This window comes from Piliocolobus tephrosceles, chromosome 4 (genome assembly GCF_002776525.5).
Source record: "Piliocolobus tephrosceles isolate RC106 chromosome 4, ASM277652v3, whole genome shotgun sequence".
In the NCBI taxonomy this organism is placed as follows: Eukaryota; Metazoa; Chordata; class Mammalia; order Primates; family Cercopithecidae; genus Piliocolobus; species Piliocolobus tephrosceles.
This window is the reverse complement of record NC_045437.1, coordinates 143,987,133-144,004,740: the sequence shown is the minus strand read 5'-3', so window position 1 is coordinate 144,004,740 and position 17,608 is coordinate 143,987,133. Positions and strand designations below refer to the sequence as shown.

The following is a 17,608-nucleotide window of genomic DNA, read 5'->3' as shown; positions in this document are numbered from 1 at the left end:
GCTTATGTTCTTAATTGGTTTGACTGCCAAGTAGTGCAAGGGCATATCTAGTTGGGACTGGTGTGGCGGTCACCTCTGAGTCCATCTGCACAAAGGATTTTACTATGGGAAGGAATAATGATAACCAAATGTGGCTTTGTTTTGTCACTTCTATCTTAATCCCTAACCTTATAACTCCTGAACTCTTGCCCTGTTGTCTGCTTTGACAATCTTATGTTTCCCTCATAGGATGCTTTTCTTAGATGCTCTTTGAATCTGGAGAGCCTATGATTTAAAAATTCAAGCTTTCAGAAGTTTCTAAATATCTGTATATTTGATATTGAACTGGCAAGATAATTGGACAGAGTTTTCACCTTGTGTCTGGATGTTTTCGCATTAAATAGTCAGTGTCCTTATTTAATTGAATGTTGCAGAACTCTCACTCCCTGAAAATAATGAGACGACATGAGATCACAGAGTAGAGAAGAAAATGTTGAGAAAGAACTCAGGCAGTTTCTAAATACACAATGGGATTGACTGTAACATTAGGCAGGTGCAAATGATGTTGACGTTGTCACTATTTTTTTTTTTTTTTTTTTTTTTGCGGTACAGGATTGCTTTATTTTTTACATTAATGGTATCACACTATAATCTTATACTTTAAAAAAAAATTTCCTGTCTCTCTCCCTCCCTTCCTTCCTCTTTCTGAGACAGGGTCTCACTCTGTCACTTAGGCTGGAGTTCAATGTCCTGATCTCGGCTCACTACACCAGGCTCAAGCAATTCTAACCACCGTAGCCTCCCAAGTAGTGGGGACTACAGGCGTGCACCACCATACCTGGCTAATTATTGTATCTTTTGTAGAGATAGGGTTTTACCATATTGCCCAGGCTAGTCTTGAACTCCTGAGCTCAAGCGATCCACCCACCCAAGCCTCCCAAAGGGCTGGGATTACAGGTGTGCACCACCGCTCCTGGCCCGTTATGACTATTTTCAAAGCAAAGATTCCCAGCTACTGGATTACAAATCCCTTGAGGGCAGAGACCACACATGTTCATCACAACTATATGTATGGAATCCTTTTTAAATAAGTAGCAGGTAAGATTAATGTTAGGTTAGACAGAAGGAAACATTTGTGAACAATGATTGGTTTTAGATTGGCTGATGGTTCTTTTCTGCTTTAAGAACTCTCTAAAGTAGGATAAAGCCTCCATGGCTCAGACGGTTAAAAGCTATTGCTGTTGCGAGGCCAGGTAACATGGTGGTTAAGAGTGAGGCATCTGCAGTTAGAGAGGCAGCAGTGAACTGTGCTTCTGCCACTTGCTAGAGGACAGACTGCCTCCTCCACGTGCTGGAGTTTCCTCATTGTGAAACAGTGATCATAGCTCATGGGGTTAGCAATTACACTAGTAAATGAGCAAAGTTCCTGATACAATATCAGGTACTAGTATGTTTTCAGTTGATATTAATGAACTTGAATGTCAAGAGGTAAGTGCTAGTAAGAATCTTATACCATCAGGTGATTCTGTGACTGGAAGGCAGTAAGGGCAGAATGAAAATCTTGCTAGAGGGTAACTCCTGTTCACTGATTCAATTCCTTCAGCCAGCATTTCCCAAAGTGAGGTCTACTGCTGTGCTACTCAAAATAACAGACTGATGAACTGTTTATTACTGGTCCATGACAAGGTGTAGGAGCTCAAGCCAAAATCAGTGCATTGCTTCATCCATTGAGAAAGTCTTACTATGGAAAAGTAAAGTGTCAGCTGAACTATGTAGTGGCTTGGTGGCACACATGACTCATATTCTGGTGCAAGCTCCTTAGCTCATTGTGTACTGGCATGGGCCAAGGACTGCATTTGGAGTAGAATGTTCTAGAGAACAGTAATCCTCTGAATTGAGAAAAGAGTTCTTCATGGTCAAATAAGTTTGGGGGAAAACGCTTAGTGCCACATATCTTTCTTGGAGTTGATACTGCATATTATCATATTAAAAGTTCCCAGAAACCCTGAAATAAACAAATTTGCTTAAATGTGTTTAGCTAGAGTTTCCCATATTACTTGATCCAGAGACATTTGTGAGAGAGAGTATGCGTATGCATGTGTGTACCACTGCTTTTAACAGTTTTCTAGTAAAGAAAATAAATTCATCTGATCATAGCAACAAACTACAAGAGTGCGACCCACCTTTCTCCATCCAAACAAACACAAACCTAACACCTTTCAGGTAGAAAATTCATTTCCACGTTGCTAAACCATTCTAAGGAAACCAGAGAATAAAATATATTTTTCTGTTGAAAATAATCTCCTCTAACATGAAACTACCCTTGTAAGTAGTTTTCTGCAACCAAGATCTTGTTTTTATTCATCAAAGACAAGATAGTATCTTGCTATGCACACTACCCCTAGGGAAATATTTAAAATATTTTTCTCTGGTAAGGACTGGTATTTAATATGCTTACATTAATGCATCAGTTGAAGCCCGGCCTGCAACATACTAGGATCAAAGTGATCATGTCCTCTATTGAGTTGGATTCCAAATCCATTTGCACTAATTATTTCCTACAAAAATCCTAATGCATAATGAGGAGAGGCCCTAGAAGTCCTCTACTGATTTCAAATTAGTTTTTTGCATAACCTAGTAGCAAAAAGGGATCTAGGCATGTCTTTTTGATATCCTATTAGTAAAGTCTAGTTGAAATATAAATAAAAGTCAGCTCTTTACTTTGTTCACATTTTTAGGCTTCTTGAGCAATGCCCTGGCTTGGGTACTGTGTGCCATGTACAGTTCTTGGGCGTGCCTGCACACGCCCACACATGCACGTGTAGTTTCGGGTACCAGAGACACACCCATTGCTCCAGCAACAGTGAGCTCACACTTCAGAAATGGGACCTGGTGTGGGGCGAATGTCTTTCCCATTACGCTCATAATTCAGATAATTTCATCTGAAAATTTCAGAAAATAAAAGTATTCTCTCCTTCAATCATCCAATTACCTTGATTTTTCACTTCCTTTGAAAAGTATACACAGAGCCCTTTAAATGAAAAGGTGGGAGGATCACTCTAATAACTTCTCGTTTGAGAAAATCCTATCTGGGTCAGTGTGAATCGGGTTTGGAATAGTGACAAGATCCTTACTTGCAAAGCCTTAAAAAGGCCAGAACTCTGCCCTGTCAACCTTCCCACATCTCTGAAATTCAGACCATTTAACAACCAAGTTTAGGGGAAGACAATGTGTCAGAGCCTGGAACACTACCAGGCTTTATGGCCAGGGAATCTCAAGGTAAATGGCACCAGAAGCCATGGAAACATCCAGATTTGTGTCTGTAATGTGATTCTTTTCTTTTTCTGACACTAGAGGACTTCTCGGCTTGCCACTGCCATTGAGTGTACATATGCGAGGTGTCCTTTATTGGTTCCTATCACATTCAAGAAGCCATGGACACCTTCCAAAGGGTTTGGGAGCAAAAGACAAAGAGAACTCGATCCTAAGCCAGGTATAGGGTTCTGCTTATATTTACATCTATGTTGGATCTAATTACTACACAGTAAGTGCAGCATAACAAAGGTACCTTTGGGATGAAAGAAAATATTTTATTGTCAGTGAATACAATCGGAATGCCAGGCAGCTTAGGAGAGTCAGTACAAAGGCAGATTCAAAGCATAATGAATTGCTTGTCTCTAGATGTAATACTACTTTGCACTTTTCAAAGTAGTATTACTTTGACCTAGTTTCATTCATCATGCTTTCCTGAAACTCCTAGTCTCTAGGTAAAAGACACGATGGGAAAAAAGAGGAGAAAGGGATTAACATAAACTAAGCATAGGTACAAGATATTATGCTAGATACTTCAACAAGTGACTTTATCAGCCTAACCTCTGTAAGAAAGTATAGTTATTACTTTGGAGTCAGCTTGCACCTTGTACCTGGTTTAAAAATATGGCTGTGCCACTTAGTAGCTATAGACATGAGCATATTGCTATAGCTCTCTAGATCAAATGTCCTCATCTGCAAAATGGGGATAACAATAGTACCCACTCCACAGGTGGCCATCTGGGCATAGTGAGATGGTACCTGCCTAGCAGAAGGCCTGGCACAAAATGCATATTTAATAAATGTTTGCAATAGTGTTACTCTTATAGCACACTGGCAACTAAGTGGGCTGTCCCCATGACTTGACCAGGAGTAAGAAGGGGAAAGAAGTTGAGTTATAAAAGGCACTAACAGCTCACAATCAATCACAGAGTCATCATGGACGCTCATGCTAAATCAAATCACTCGCTTAGTGTAAAGGCAGTCACGTTTTGATAATAACGTTGTCCTCAGTCTAATCTATATAGAACCTTGAGGTAGGAGGAGACAAGAGGAAAAAGGAAGGAAATCAAATCTGAGAATCTCTACTTTTGAGTAGAGAGATCATTATGCCAAAGGGTCTCAAACCCAGCTGATCTTCAGGATGGTCAGGAATATGGCCGAGAAATACGGGTGGGTGTCTTGGCCCTACTCCTGGAGATTCTGAGTCAGTTGGTTGGGGATGACTTAGATGTTCCCAGAGTCTGATGATCATCCAGCTTTGGTAAGCCATGACCTAGTTTCGTGTACCCTTCCTACCCCACCTTCTCCCAAAATAAAACAGAAAGCCCACCTATGCCCAAGGCACCAGTTACTTTTACAATCTCCTTGCAAAGTTGTTTTCCAGCCCCTGCTTACTCATATGTGTTTTGGCTTACACTGAATATTCAGATGCATATACTAAGCATTCTATTTTAATACAAGAGGCAGGACAGCAGCACTTAGAGTCATAAAGACATGCACTCAAGTCGAAGCATTACCACTTACTAGCCGTCTAACCTAAGGCAAGTTCCTTAACTTCTCTGGCTTCAGTTAACACATCTCTACAATAAGGATAATATCAGTGCCTATGTTACAGGTTAATCTTGAAGATTATATTAGCCAATGCATGCAAAGTGTTCTTGGAACATTAGCATAAATGTTAGCTGCTCTTTTATTTCCAACTGAAGCAGTTCCTTTGGCTAACATGGAACTCAATTATCATCATGTCTCTGAACATTAGCCAAAAATATTAGCCAATGAGCAGAAGAGAAACATCCCCAACCCTCATCCCCCAAAGGCGAAACATGTCAAAACACAAAGGCTTGTCAGTGAGGGTAGTGGCTGAATTCTCGTGGAGGGCTTTCTGATCCCATAACTGAAACCCCATGACACAGACAGATACAATCAGATAATGATGGCAATCAATAATGATAACAGAAATTATTATTTATTTTCATAAACACAGAGTATGTGCGTCCCACTGAGTTACACACATCACATGCCAGTATTCACTTTCGGGGCAGTCAATCAATGAGAGATCTTAATATCCACCTGCCGAGGCAGGAGGGGGAGGATGGAGCGAAGGTTGAGAAATTACCCACACCAGAATGACACATTCACAAAGTTAATCTAATCCAGGAGCTGTTGGTGCCATTGCAAGCCTGTGAATATGGAATAGGCTTGATTGATTTTTCACTGCAGTAGCTAAACACGCCATTGTTATTTGCAACAAATGTAAGGAAATAAAAGATGAAACCATAAAAGGATTGGATATGAAGCTCCCAGAGCAGCAATAAATCACAAAATGAAGTCTAAAAAATTAAAAATGGCAGAGGAAGGCTGTATCTATGTCCTAAGAGGCCTCAGTTATCAAAGCATATACCGAAAATTAAAACCTGGGGCAGTAAGGGCTGATCCTGACTCAACCAATAATTTGCACTAAATCTGGCCTGGGATTCCCCCTCCTCACAGAATGAGTATCATGACATAGGTACCTCTGAAGGAGCAAGAAAGCCTAAAGACTGTGGACAGACAGAACGTGCTTCATTCCTAGTTCTGCCTCTTTCTAGCTGTGTGACCCTGATGAGATACCTGGCCCCTCAGAGCCAGTTACCCTCTTTTATAAATGGGATAATCACATCCACACCACTAGAAAGAAAGAAATGGCAATGCACATCCTGCATGCCTCAAAGGATCCTTGGGAGCCTCAAATGAGACGTCCAGCGTGAAAGCCCATCTACCTTCCAGATGCATCATGGAAACTCCTTCCTAATCCTCTGTCTCCTGCCTTCGTGCTTCTTCTGAACTGCCATGGTTATCTTCTGTGCTTTTCTCAGGACAGTTATCCTTCTCCATGATTGCTCAAAGTGTGGTCCAGGGACCACCTGCACCAGAATCACCTGGGCATTTTCTGGGAGGGGCCCTGTCAAAGATGTCATTTTTTTGAGTCCAACGCAAACTTTCTAAACCAGCATCCCTAGTGACGAGGTCAGAAATTATATTCTAGGCAGAGTCCCCGGTGACCATGAGGCACATGATCATTTAAGAACCACTGATTGAATTCATTTTCTGTTTCAGCCACTTGTAATTTGTCTCCTCCATGCCGCTTAAGGACAGAGAGTGTGTTTCATTCATCTTTGTAAGAACCACACTTTGTAGTGCATGCCTAGTACAGTGTGTAGCCTCGTAGGCACTAACTGAGATACAAAATACATGGAAAAGTCCTGCACACCAGATGTTGTCATCCTCATCGTTGTTTAAATCAAGGGCCATGCCATTAAATAGTCCTAATAATAGTGAGGAACAGGAGCTCTGGGGTCAGACAGACCTGGACTCCATTCTTGGCTTTGCTGTTTACTATCTGCAAGGCCTTAAGCCAGTACTTACCTCTCTGAGCCTCTGTTTATACATCTCTAAAATGGGCAGGATGCCTAACTCACAGAATGATGATAAAGAATGTACATCAAACATCTGCGCCCCAAGCCTGTCACTAAGAAGGGTTGAACATGCATAGTTGCTATTATTAGTAAACCTAAACCAATAGTCTGTTTAATCAGTTCTCTAGGAAACAAATCAAGTAGTTAACTAAAGTCTTTCACTCAGAGGATCTCTCTTTGGGAAAACTAGCTAGTCTTTTCAGTCAACCTGCCTAATCTCATGACCTTTTAGCAATGATCCTCAAGAAGTCCTCATTCAGGAGTCAGAGCTGGTAAAACTGAATGCCAGTTGGCCAAGTGTCTTAGACGGTATGGTGCCTATGGTTGTGTCCAAATCACCACCAATGGGATCTGCTAACATCAAGGTCATTTTAAGTGGAAAAAGTTTAGTTCTGGAGAGTCATGAGACTGTGTGCGTCCTGTGCCGAGAGGAAGACAGAAGCAGTTATTGTGTAAAACATGATGTCATTTGACTTTCCTCCAAAAATCAGTGCTTCCGTTGTGTACCCACCCTGTGGCAGAAGAGCCTCTGCAGCCCTCACCCCCTGCCTTCCATTCCACCAAAATCAAGCTCATATGTTAAGAAAGCTTTGATAAAAAGCTCTGAGAGACATCAATCAATAATAAAACATTCCTGCCCCATGTTCAGCAATTAATATTTTTCTTAAAAAGCAGAACTATAGAGAGTAAGAATGAAAAACATCAGATATGGAGTCATGTGGACTAGGTTTGAATTCTAGCTCTTCCATTTTCTAGCCATGAGATTTTGGGCAAACTTCTTGGCTACTCTAAAACTTGGTTTCCATTTCTGTGTAATCTGTTCACTTGACAGATATTTACTGAATGTCTACCATGTGCCATGGATTGTTCCAGGTGCCGGAGCTGCAGGAGAGAACAAAACAGAGTCCCTGCTTTCATGGAGCTTACATTTTACTGGGGGTGGAGAGGAGGCAGACAGCGAAGAAAATGCTAGACAGTGACAAGAGCTAAGCAAAAAAGGGCAGAGAGAATGAATGGGAAAATGTGTATGTGCTCTTTTCCATAGGGATACCCTAGGAGGGCCTGTTAGGTAGTACTTGAGCAGATACTGAAACTCAGAGTAGGCTAGGGCTTCAGATGATCTGGAGAGAATAATAGGACCTACCCAAGAGAGGTATAATGAGGACTATGTGATATTAAGGATATAAAATCTAGCACCTGGCACATAGGAAGCACTCAACAGATGGTGGCTATAATTATTTTTATTTGATATAAGGCATGTTTGAATAAAATTCATTAGAAAAATTGAATTCATCACATCACCTTCATTTTGGGAAGGTTATGACAAGTCACAGCTTGGCAGCTTATAACTTCTAGACTTTATATTTATAATAGGTAAAAATGCCTATTTCAACCTGGCTTAGGTTCCCAGGGCACTGGCAGCTGATAATAATGAGAAAAATAATACCTCCAGTCTCATCCTACAGGGAGAAGTATGCTAAGTGTGATTTCTCACCACCCAACTTCCATTTCAGGCTGATTAAGTCACTTTAATGGTGAGTTCCCATTACATAGAAAGAGCTCTGAGGGTCTGTTACTCCTGGGCAGTGGGAGATTGGGGAAGAATGGCATGGAGGGTCTTGTGAAGTAAAACTGCATAGAGACCTCAAGGCCTTTGTTTCTCCAATGCTGAGGTCAGAGATCTGGAAAGCCAATGTGTAAGTGTGTATATCTGTGTGTGTGTGGGGGAGGGGACAGTGGTAGGGGGGAGTCATGGTGGGAGGGAGGGAGAGGAAGAGAAGGAGAGAAAGGGAGGGAGGGCGGGAAGTAGAGGGAGGAAGAGAGAGAGAGAGAGATAGATAGATATCAATCGATTGATCCCCTGACCTGGAATAATAATGGCACTAATTATTAAGACAAACATTTCAAATGCCCAATTTTATATGTCTAAGAGCCCTAACTCTTGATTTTTAGTCCCAGTCCTGGAATAACCAGTTGAAGGATACTGGGGGAGTCGTTTTCCCTCTCTGAGGCTGCATCGGACTGAAGGGCTCAGATCCCAGAGCAAAGTAGATTAAGACTTGGTTCTCAGCCCTGCATGATCTTGGGTATGCTACTTAACTACTTGGAGCCTCATCTGTTAAATGAGCTTTTTAACACCCTTTGATATAGCTAATGCAGATAGAGAGTGCAGCATGGTGCATGGGATATGACAAATGATCAATAAATGCTATAGACCAGCATTTTCACCTGCTAAATACCTATCCTGCCCTCCTCATTGGCTATTCTGAAGATGAATCAAGGGACTAGGTAACAAAATGCTTTGCAATATAAACGGTACTTTACAACTGTAAGGTGTTATTATTAAATTATCACCATGATTATTGCTTTATGTTATGATATTGAGCAGGGGATATAGTTTTCATAGACTTGCTTCTCATAGGCTCTTTTGGTAACAAGATTGATTTTGAAAGGCTACCTTACAGTCACATTCTTGCTTTGAAAAGCTCAGCACTGAAACAGAACAGGTACATTACACAGTGAGGATTAATTAGCTGTCAGGCATTATTAAATGTTCTCACTCTCAATACCCACATAGAACTGGAAACTATGAAAGTGAGCAAGAAGTAATCATAGTACAGGGAAGGGAAAAAAAGATACAATTGCTGGCAATGCATATTTCAAGAGGTAAATTATAGTCTGATTAATATCACGTCAGCTCATTCTCTGTTTGGAGTCATTGTTCTGAATCTAGTCTTCAGGATTGCCTGCTTTTTTTTTTTTTGCTTCTACCACTGTGATCAAAAATAAAAGGAAGCTGGACTTTTCAGTGTTTAAAGAGTGCTGTGGTGTGGATGTTTACACTGATATGCAGGATATTTGAGAGCCTAGGAAAGGAGAGGAGGTAAATACAGATACTGATATTTATAATCATATAGCAAATATAATATGTCTCTCCAGATTATTTGAGAATTTTCAACTCTCAAATAATTGAAAAATAACAAAGGTTCATAAAAATGATAGCTCGAATGTGTCTTAGGGATGATAGAGTCCAGTGACAGCAGACCCCCTTGTCTCAGCCACCATGGGCAAGTGTTGAAAATGCAGATTCCTTTGGACCTCCTCTCTGGAATGGGTCTCGGGAATCTGCATTTCCCAGTCCTCTGCTTGGCACCTTAGAAACTAAGCTTAGAGGGAAAAAGGATGATTCATCAGTTAGTTTACACAGCTGGTTAGTAAGAAAGCGAGAACCAGAGCTGGAATTTTCCAACTCCCAGCCACACCTCAGGGCTTCCTTTTCTGTTTCATCTGAAGTCCACTTCATTGGCATCACTGGCTTGGCATGGGGAGGATCTCTGCTCTCGTGGAAACTGAATAGACCTTCTCTGCTTTTTATCATAGGGATGGAATTCTCCCAGGGTTAAGCACAGATATATGAAATCCCATAGGATGCCATGGACAGTAGGATTCCACAGTGGGGTCTACAGATGGCATCTGAGAAATTCCATCCACATAGCAAATAAGGGCAAGGTAAAGTCTGGACATTAAGTTCATGGTATAAACTCTAAGTGGCACTTAATCCAGTTGTTTTCCCCCATAAGATTACCATGTCTCAAGGGGCAAAAGATAGTCTTATTCCTGCTATATTGCCAATACGGTGTTTGCCACTTAGTAAATATTGGTGAGTGGTTGGTAGAATAAATAAAACAGTATAAAAAGTATAAAAAGAAAAACAACTGAATTGTCTCATATGAATAGGCCCATTATCAGTAGGGGGTAATAATAGCCATGGTGATGATGATGTTATTAATACTAAAACAAGAGCAGGAAACTAACATTATTGAATGCTTTTTGTGAGCCAGCACTACACAGGTTAAGCTCTTTTTTACACAAAATAACTTATTGAATCCTCACAACAATTCCAGGAAGCAGTGACTATCATCATCCCTGTTATACAGATGAGACTTTGAAGGCACAAGGTGTTCAAATATAGCCACATGCCACATGATGTTTTGGTCAATAACACTGGTTCCATAAGATTATAATACCATATTTGTACTGTGCCTTTTCCATGTTTAGATATGTTTATATACACAAATACCATTGTGTTATAACTACTTGCAGTATTCAACACAGGAACATGTGTACAGGTTTGTTTGCTGAGGAGCAACAGGCTATACAATGTAGTCTAGGTCTGTAGTAAGCTATACCATCTAGGTTTGCATAAGCACACTCTGTGATGTTTTCACAAAAATGAAGTCACCCAACAATGCATTTCTCAGAATATATTCCCATCATTAAATGATACATGACTGTAATATGCCCAAGGTCACTATTGGAAAGTAATGGAGCCAGAATTCTAACCCAGACTAGACTGACTCAACAATAATACTCTTCACTACTCTACTTTCCAGCCTCCAAAACCCCTGCACATTGAGAGCATCAAGATTGGGTTTATGCCAAGTCCACCCAGTCTGATAAGGTGGACTTGCATGGAGGTTCTTCAGAGTTGAAGCCATAGGCTGATGAGAGGAAAGTGAGTCGCCAATGCTTGTGAGCTCAGAAGCAGCTCAATTGAAGACCATGTACCCATTAGTACAGGGTAAACACATAATAGTCTAGCACGGTGGTCAGCAGAGAGTCTATATTCAAAAAGTAACTGCTGAATAAGCAGATGTATGAATAAATGAATTATTAAACAAATAAACAAGTGAGCTAATCAAGCATACAATGACCATCTCATTTTGACTTTCAAACATAGGGCAAGAACCTCTTTTCCTCACATCTGCTTCACTGTCTCCCTTCTTGCTTTTGGTCTTTAGCAGAGTTGCTGGTATCTGAAATCACATATTTTACACAGTTTTACAAGCCCGTTGGGGCTAGGGCTATCCCAACATGTGCCTGCTTTACTGCTCACATTGAATGTGTTCATAACTGAGCTCATCATCCAGTCCTAACTCACTTTACCTTACATCTAGAGACCCTTCCCTTAGAAGTTCCCTTTGAGAAATCCGTTTTTAATGCCACTTTCCTATTTGAACTTTTCTGGTCTCCAACAACCACAGATAATTTCTTCCTCCTTTGATCAAACTACAACTCTCCAACACTCTCTCAATGCATTTATCTTACTATATTGAGTGCCATAATCATTTGTATATTAGTCTTACAACTCCTCTTTATCAGACTATGTATTTCTGAAGAACAGGAAGGAAGCCACTCAGACTAAGAGTAGAGAATCATATATTGAGGACCAGCCATAGAGGAAGGGTTTTCCATCCTTCTTGCATTTCTTCCTCATAAGTCCACGAGCAGTAGGTACTGTGTTCACCGTTTTGCAGATGGAGAAGCTAAAATTAACTTGCATGGTGAAAGCTCAAAAAGGTTAAGTGACTATTGAGAAATTTGGGTAAGTGGCAGAATTTGAAGCCAGGTCTGTTAGATTATTAAGTTTGTGTTCTGAATCGCAAGACTGCAACTCGCCATCTGGGTTCTCATCCCTGTACCTTGAATACAGAAGGTGCTCAAGACATTTTAGATAATGTGAACAACAGAGGCTAAGATTATAGTAACGTCTGGCAGTGGCCATGTGGGCAAGTCTTCTGGGACAAAAGGAAAAGCATGGATTTGTAGTCATTAGAAGGCTTGGCACCTTTCCTGCTTCTCCATCTGCCACCAGAGAGAGACTGGGGTAGGCTGAGTCTCTGCCTACGTTCCCTCACTGGCCCATTATAGTTGCAACCTACGGTAACAACCAGCACGTGGCCATCCTTAGGAGAGCTGCCCCTGACCGTGGTGGCCAGGGCAACCATGTGCACTCACCCTCAGGGTTGTGATGGTGGCAGGATCCCGGAGCCGACCCTCCTCATCTTTCAGATTGTAGCCTTCTGGCCTCTTATCACGCTCACTGACTTTCCACAGCTTCACAGTTTTATCTGCAGTGGGCAACCAGATTAAGTCAGAATTATAGTGAAAAGCAAGCTCATAAGGGAGTTTTCCTGGGGGCAGTGGGGAAAGGAAGAGGTAAGGTTGGAGAGAATTGCTACAGAAGCTGGCTCACATAAACGGTTGCCGTGCATAAATCCCTTGTCATTTGAAGGCAGAGCTCATATTTCAAAACAAAAACATACATTATGCTGGGACAAATGGATTTCCCTGACAATGGGCTCTTAAATCTATAGCGTATACCTTAATTTAGCTCATTCCATAAAAACATTTATTGAACACTGAATAACAAGAGTAGCGACCTACACAGAGCTTACAATGTAACTAAGAATTTTACATGAAAAATTTGTTTAACAGTCATAACTCTGGAAGTAGGTGCTATTCTCTCTATTTTAGCATCTCACCTCACTGACACATCATCCTTACCATGTCCTAAAAGGCCCTTCATGACCTGCCCTCTCCACCTTCTCCACCTTTCTGGCCTCCCTGTCCACCCTCTCCCTGCTCACTCACTGTGCTCCTGCCACATGGCTTCCCTACTGCTCCAGGTACACGTTAAGCTCACTAAGCCTTGGGGCCTTTGCACTTGCTGTGTCTTCTGCCAGGAAAGCCCTTTACCCTCTTTTTCACGTAATTCGCTTCTTTACTTTTCTCTTGCATTTGCATCCCAACCTTAGAGAGGCTTATGTAAAACCTACCTAAAAATGCTGTCCTCAGAACCATTCTCTATCTCCTCTCTGCTGCTTTATTTTTCTTCATAATACTTTTTACTACCTGACAATTGGTTGATTATTTATCAAATAACTATCTGTCTTGTCTCACTAGAGTGTAAAATTGTTGAAGGTAGGGATTCTATCTCCCTTGTTCATCACTGTACCACCAGCACCCAGAACAGTGCCTGGCACATAGTAGCTGCTCAACAAACCTTAGTAGGGCAACTGAACAAATCTTATCTACCTACATAGTGCATATTTCTATCAATATTCAGGAAAATAAAATGGTAAGGAGATACATTGAAATGTTCCTTTCCTTTTGCTGCCTCTATGGAGTCTCCAGCTGGAAACTGCCTTTCTCAGCTTTGTACTGCCCCCGCACTTTACACAACTTGATGACACCTGTCATTCTCCATAGCATTGAAACAGAGAACTGCTATCCCTACAGAACTTCCATGAGAACTCTCATCCCTACGTGTGTCATGCAGGCCAAGGAAATGAGTAAAAAGGGCTAAAGGATCTGTGGAGCTGGAATGACATGCCCTACATGAAGGCTTTTAATTTTTTTATTTATTTATGTATTTTTTTTTTTAGACGGAGTCTCTCATTTTCATCTAGGCTGGAGTGCAGTGGCACGATCTCGGCTCACTGCAAGCTCTGCCTCCCGGGTTCATGACATACTCCTGCCTCAGCCTCCCGAGTAGCTGGGACTACAGTCACCCGCCACCATGCCTGGCTAATTTTTTTGTATTTTCAGCAGAGACGGGGTTTCACCATGTTAGCCAGGATGGTCTTGATCTCCTGACATCGTGATCCACCCGTCTTGGCCTCCCAAAGTGCTGGGATTACAGGCGTGAGCCACCGCGCCCAGCCTAATTCAATTATTTAAGGAGACAAGATCAGGCAAACAAATCATGTCTGCCGGCCACATGCCTTAGTGGGCTTTCCTTATCAGATCCAGTGTACATTTTTTATACTTGTTTTAACATATCTTTTTGAAGGCAGAAACTTGGTTGCCTTCTTTGTATCTTCCTCTGTCCTGCACAAGGTAGGGTTTAGAATTAGACAACCTTGGGCCCAATGCCCACTCTGACGCCAGTCACATGGCCAAGGACGGGGATTCCCAGGCAGTGGGTACATAACCCTTCCTCCCTTCCCTCCCTCCTTCCTTCCTTCCCTTCCTCCCTTTTTTCCTTCTTTCTTTCCTTCCTTCCTTCCTTCTTTCATTCCTTCCTTCCCTTCCTCCTACCCTTCCTCTCCCTTTTCTTCCCTTCCTCTCTTCTTCTTTTATTTTTAATTGAGATAGGGTCTCACTCTGTCACCTAGGCTGGAGTGCAGTGGTGTGATCATGGCTCACTGCAGCCTCGACTTCCTGGGCTCAGGTGATTCTCTCATCTCAGCCTCCAGAGTAACTAGGACCACAGTCGCATGTCAACACGCTCAGCGAATTTTTGTATTTTTTATAGAGACGTCGTTTTGTCGTGTTGCTTAGGCTGATCTCAAACTCCCAGGCTCAAGCAATCTGCCCACCTTTGCCTCCCAAAGTGCTGGGATTACAGGCATGAGCCACCACACCTGACCATAACTAGTATTTCTTAAGCAACAAATAGGATTGCTAGATTTAGCAAGTAAAAAAGTACAGAACACCCAGTTAAGTTTGAATTTAAGAAAAAAAAAAAATTAGTATGAGTATATCCCTCATAGTTCAATCTTACAAAGAAAGATGGTGCCTCAGTTTCTTTATTTGTAAACTGGGGAAACAGTATCTTCCTGATGGGGCTCTGATGAGGATTAAATAAATCACAGCATGGAGAGTGTTTAACACAGTATTAGGCTTCTAATAATGGTGCACAAATGACAGCTTTTATTAGAATTAGCAAATTGGGCAACTATTCTGCCATAATAACATGTTGCTCTGACAGCTTTAGCTTCATCCCTCGATGATATCAGCACATCCTATTTCTTCTCTGTAACACTGTCGGGGAAGAAAAGCCGTCCCTCTGGGAATTCCTTCCTCTTTTGCCTCTTGCTTCATTCCTCCACTTCTCCTCACCTGACTTTTCACCACCACCTCCCAATTCTCATGCCTTTGGGAGGACAGATCTTCTAAGTAGGAGATGTGGATCACAGTACCATTCGACTTGAAGCTGCCAGAAACAAGTGCCTTGTTCTTGGAGGTCTTAATGCACCACATTGTGAAGTGGGCTTTCAGCAGCAAATAAGTGCCCCATTTTCTTGTATCTGGGCATCACTTGGGCTGCTCATGTCTGACACACTGGCAAGGCTGCTAAGTGTATGATCTGTGCGCTCTGAATTGTGCAGTCACCCTGGCTTGTGCTGGAGCAAAAGGAGATCCTGCTGCATACCGAACTGCTTTTTAGGGTGAGAAAATGAACATGGGCCATATTCACACAGTCACGTGACTAGCTCTTGATCAGCTATGGCTTAGAACATCCCCACAATTTTAATACCAATTTTTTTTTGTTGCGTGGATTTGGAATGTATCCCATCCCCTTTGCAAGGTTAACATTGTATATTTTTCTTATCATGAATGACAAATTGCTATACAGAGAAACAGAGAAATCATGGGTATAACGTAAAGAATAAAAATCACCAACAACTTCTCCAGTCAGGGATGATCAACAACAGTTTTCATAAATCCTTATAGTACTTTTTCTATGTACTTTGGGGGTAGAATCCAAATCTATAATATTGTACATACAGATTTTGTATTTTCTCATTTTATTTCCTTCTTTTTGTTATACAAGTGGTACATGGAATGGTTATTCAAATAATCATATCGGGGGAGGGGTGGGGGAAAAATAAAATAAAATAATCACAAAGGTAAAAAAAAATCCCTTAATTCCACTAGAGATATCTATTATACAAATTTTGTGGTTTTTTATATTTATGTATACAATTATGTAACTGTTTTTAGTAAACATAATATGACATACTTAGTTTATAGTATGCATTTGCCTAATCATATTTATCTATACCAACATCTATCCCTGCAAATATACTTATAGGGATAGAAGGTATTATGCATACTATAACATAGTATATATGATTTATAATAGTGAGAATTTGTTAACAGCTAAAGGACTAACAGGAGGCGGCTTACTAGTAAACTACAGAAGAATCACGCAAGGAAATACTCTGTGGTCATTATGGTATTTTAGACTAACAATTGGAAAGATATTCCTATTATTAAGTGTTATATTAATAAAAACCTGGTTACAAAAGAGTTTGCAGAATATATCATATTTCTGTTAAGAAACAAACAGATTTATTCACGCCTTTTTGCTTTTTTCTTTAAAAGACTTAACAATGGTTCTCTCTGGATGGGAACACTTTTATTATTTTTGTTTTTCTGTATTTTTTTTTTTTTTTACAATGAACATGTACTAGTTTCATAGTGAGAAAAACAAATTCAATATATCCCCCCTTCTCGTTATAGGTATTAAAGTGGAAGTAGAAAATGAGATAAAACAATGTGTTTTTATGTGGTAAATAATTTGAGGGTCTAGATTCACAATTGAATGTTGGTTTCATTTTTTATTGAAATTGTAAGGTTGAAAATATATTCTAGCAGAAAGTAAAATTGTTCCTAACTATAATAAGATAAGCAGTATATTTTCTTAGAGATAATTGAAGGTGAATTCAATGCAATTCCCCCTGGTTGGGTTGCCTGGAGTCATTCTTGACTTTATTATCACACTATTTTTCTTGACTCAGTGTCTTGAAGCTTTGTGAATAAAAAAGTCTAAGGAACATGTGACTGTTAATATGAGTAATGACTTTTTCTTTCTTCTTGCTGGTTCTCTGAGTAGTTTATCATCACTTGTGGCAGCTTTTAAGCACAATCTTTTCATCTATCTTCATTTTCTCTTTTGTACAGTAATTCCAATTGTCTTCCATTAATTTTTGCATGTTAACCTATTTGGCCTAAGGGGGATTCTCAACCTCAATATTAGTATAAAAAAGAAAATTACATAAGAACATGGGAATTTTTCTTAGAAGAATCATTTTGAGATGTTGTTGGCATATGAAACAGTATCCCAAATGGGAAGATAATATCCTTGTTAATCAAAAAACTATTTAAAAACTCAATTAACGGAATATTATGCTATATAATTTAATCTTCATTGCATTTCACTGATTTTTTTTCCTATCCCCCTCAACAAAGTAGTTAATAAGTCCTTGAGGTTTTTTTTTTTTTTTTTT

At 40.5% G+C, this 17,608-nt stretch overlaps 1 protein-coding gene across 3 annotated transcripts in view; it reads right to left on the bottom strand.

Annotated features, from left to right (window-relative positions):
* Positions 1-17,608, bottom strand: part of PPP2R2B (protein phosphatase 2 regulatory subunit Bbeta) — a 304,107-nt gene that overhangs the window by 94,261 nt on the left and 192,238 nt on the right. For all 3 annotated transcript variants that reach the window (XM_023226909.2, XM_023226908.2, XM_023226910.2), the window contains one exon: positions 12,546-12,658. In XM_023226909.2, coding sequence (XP_023082677.2) covers positions 12,546-12,658 — 113 coding nt within the window. The remainder of the gene's footprint in view (positions 1-12,545; positions 12,659-17,608) is intronic.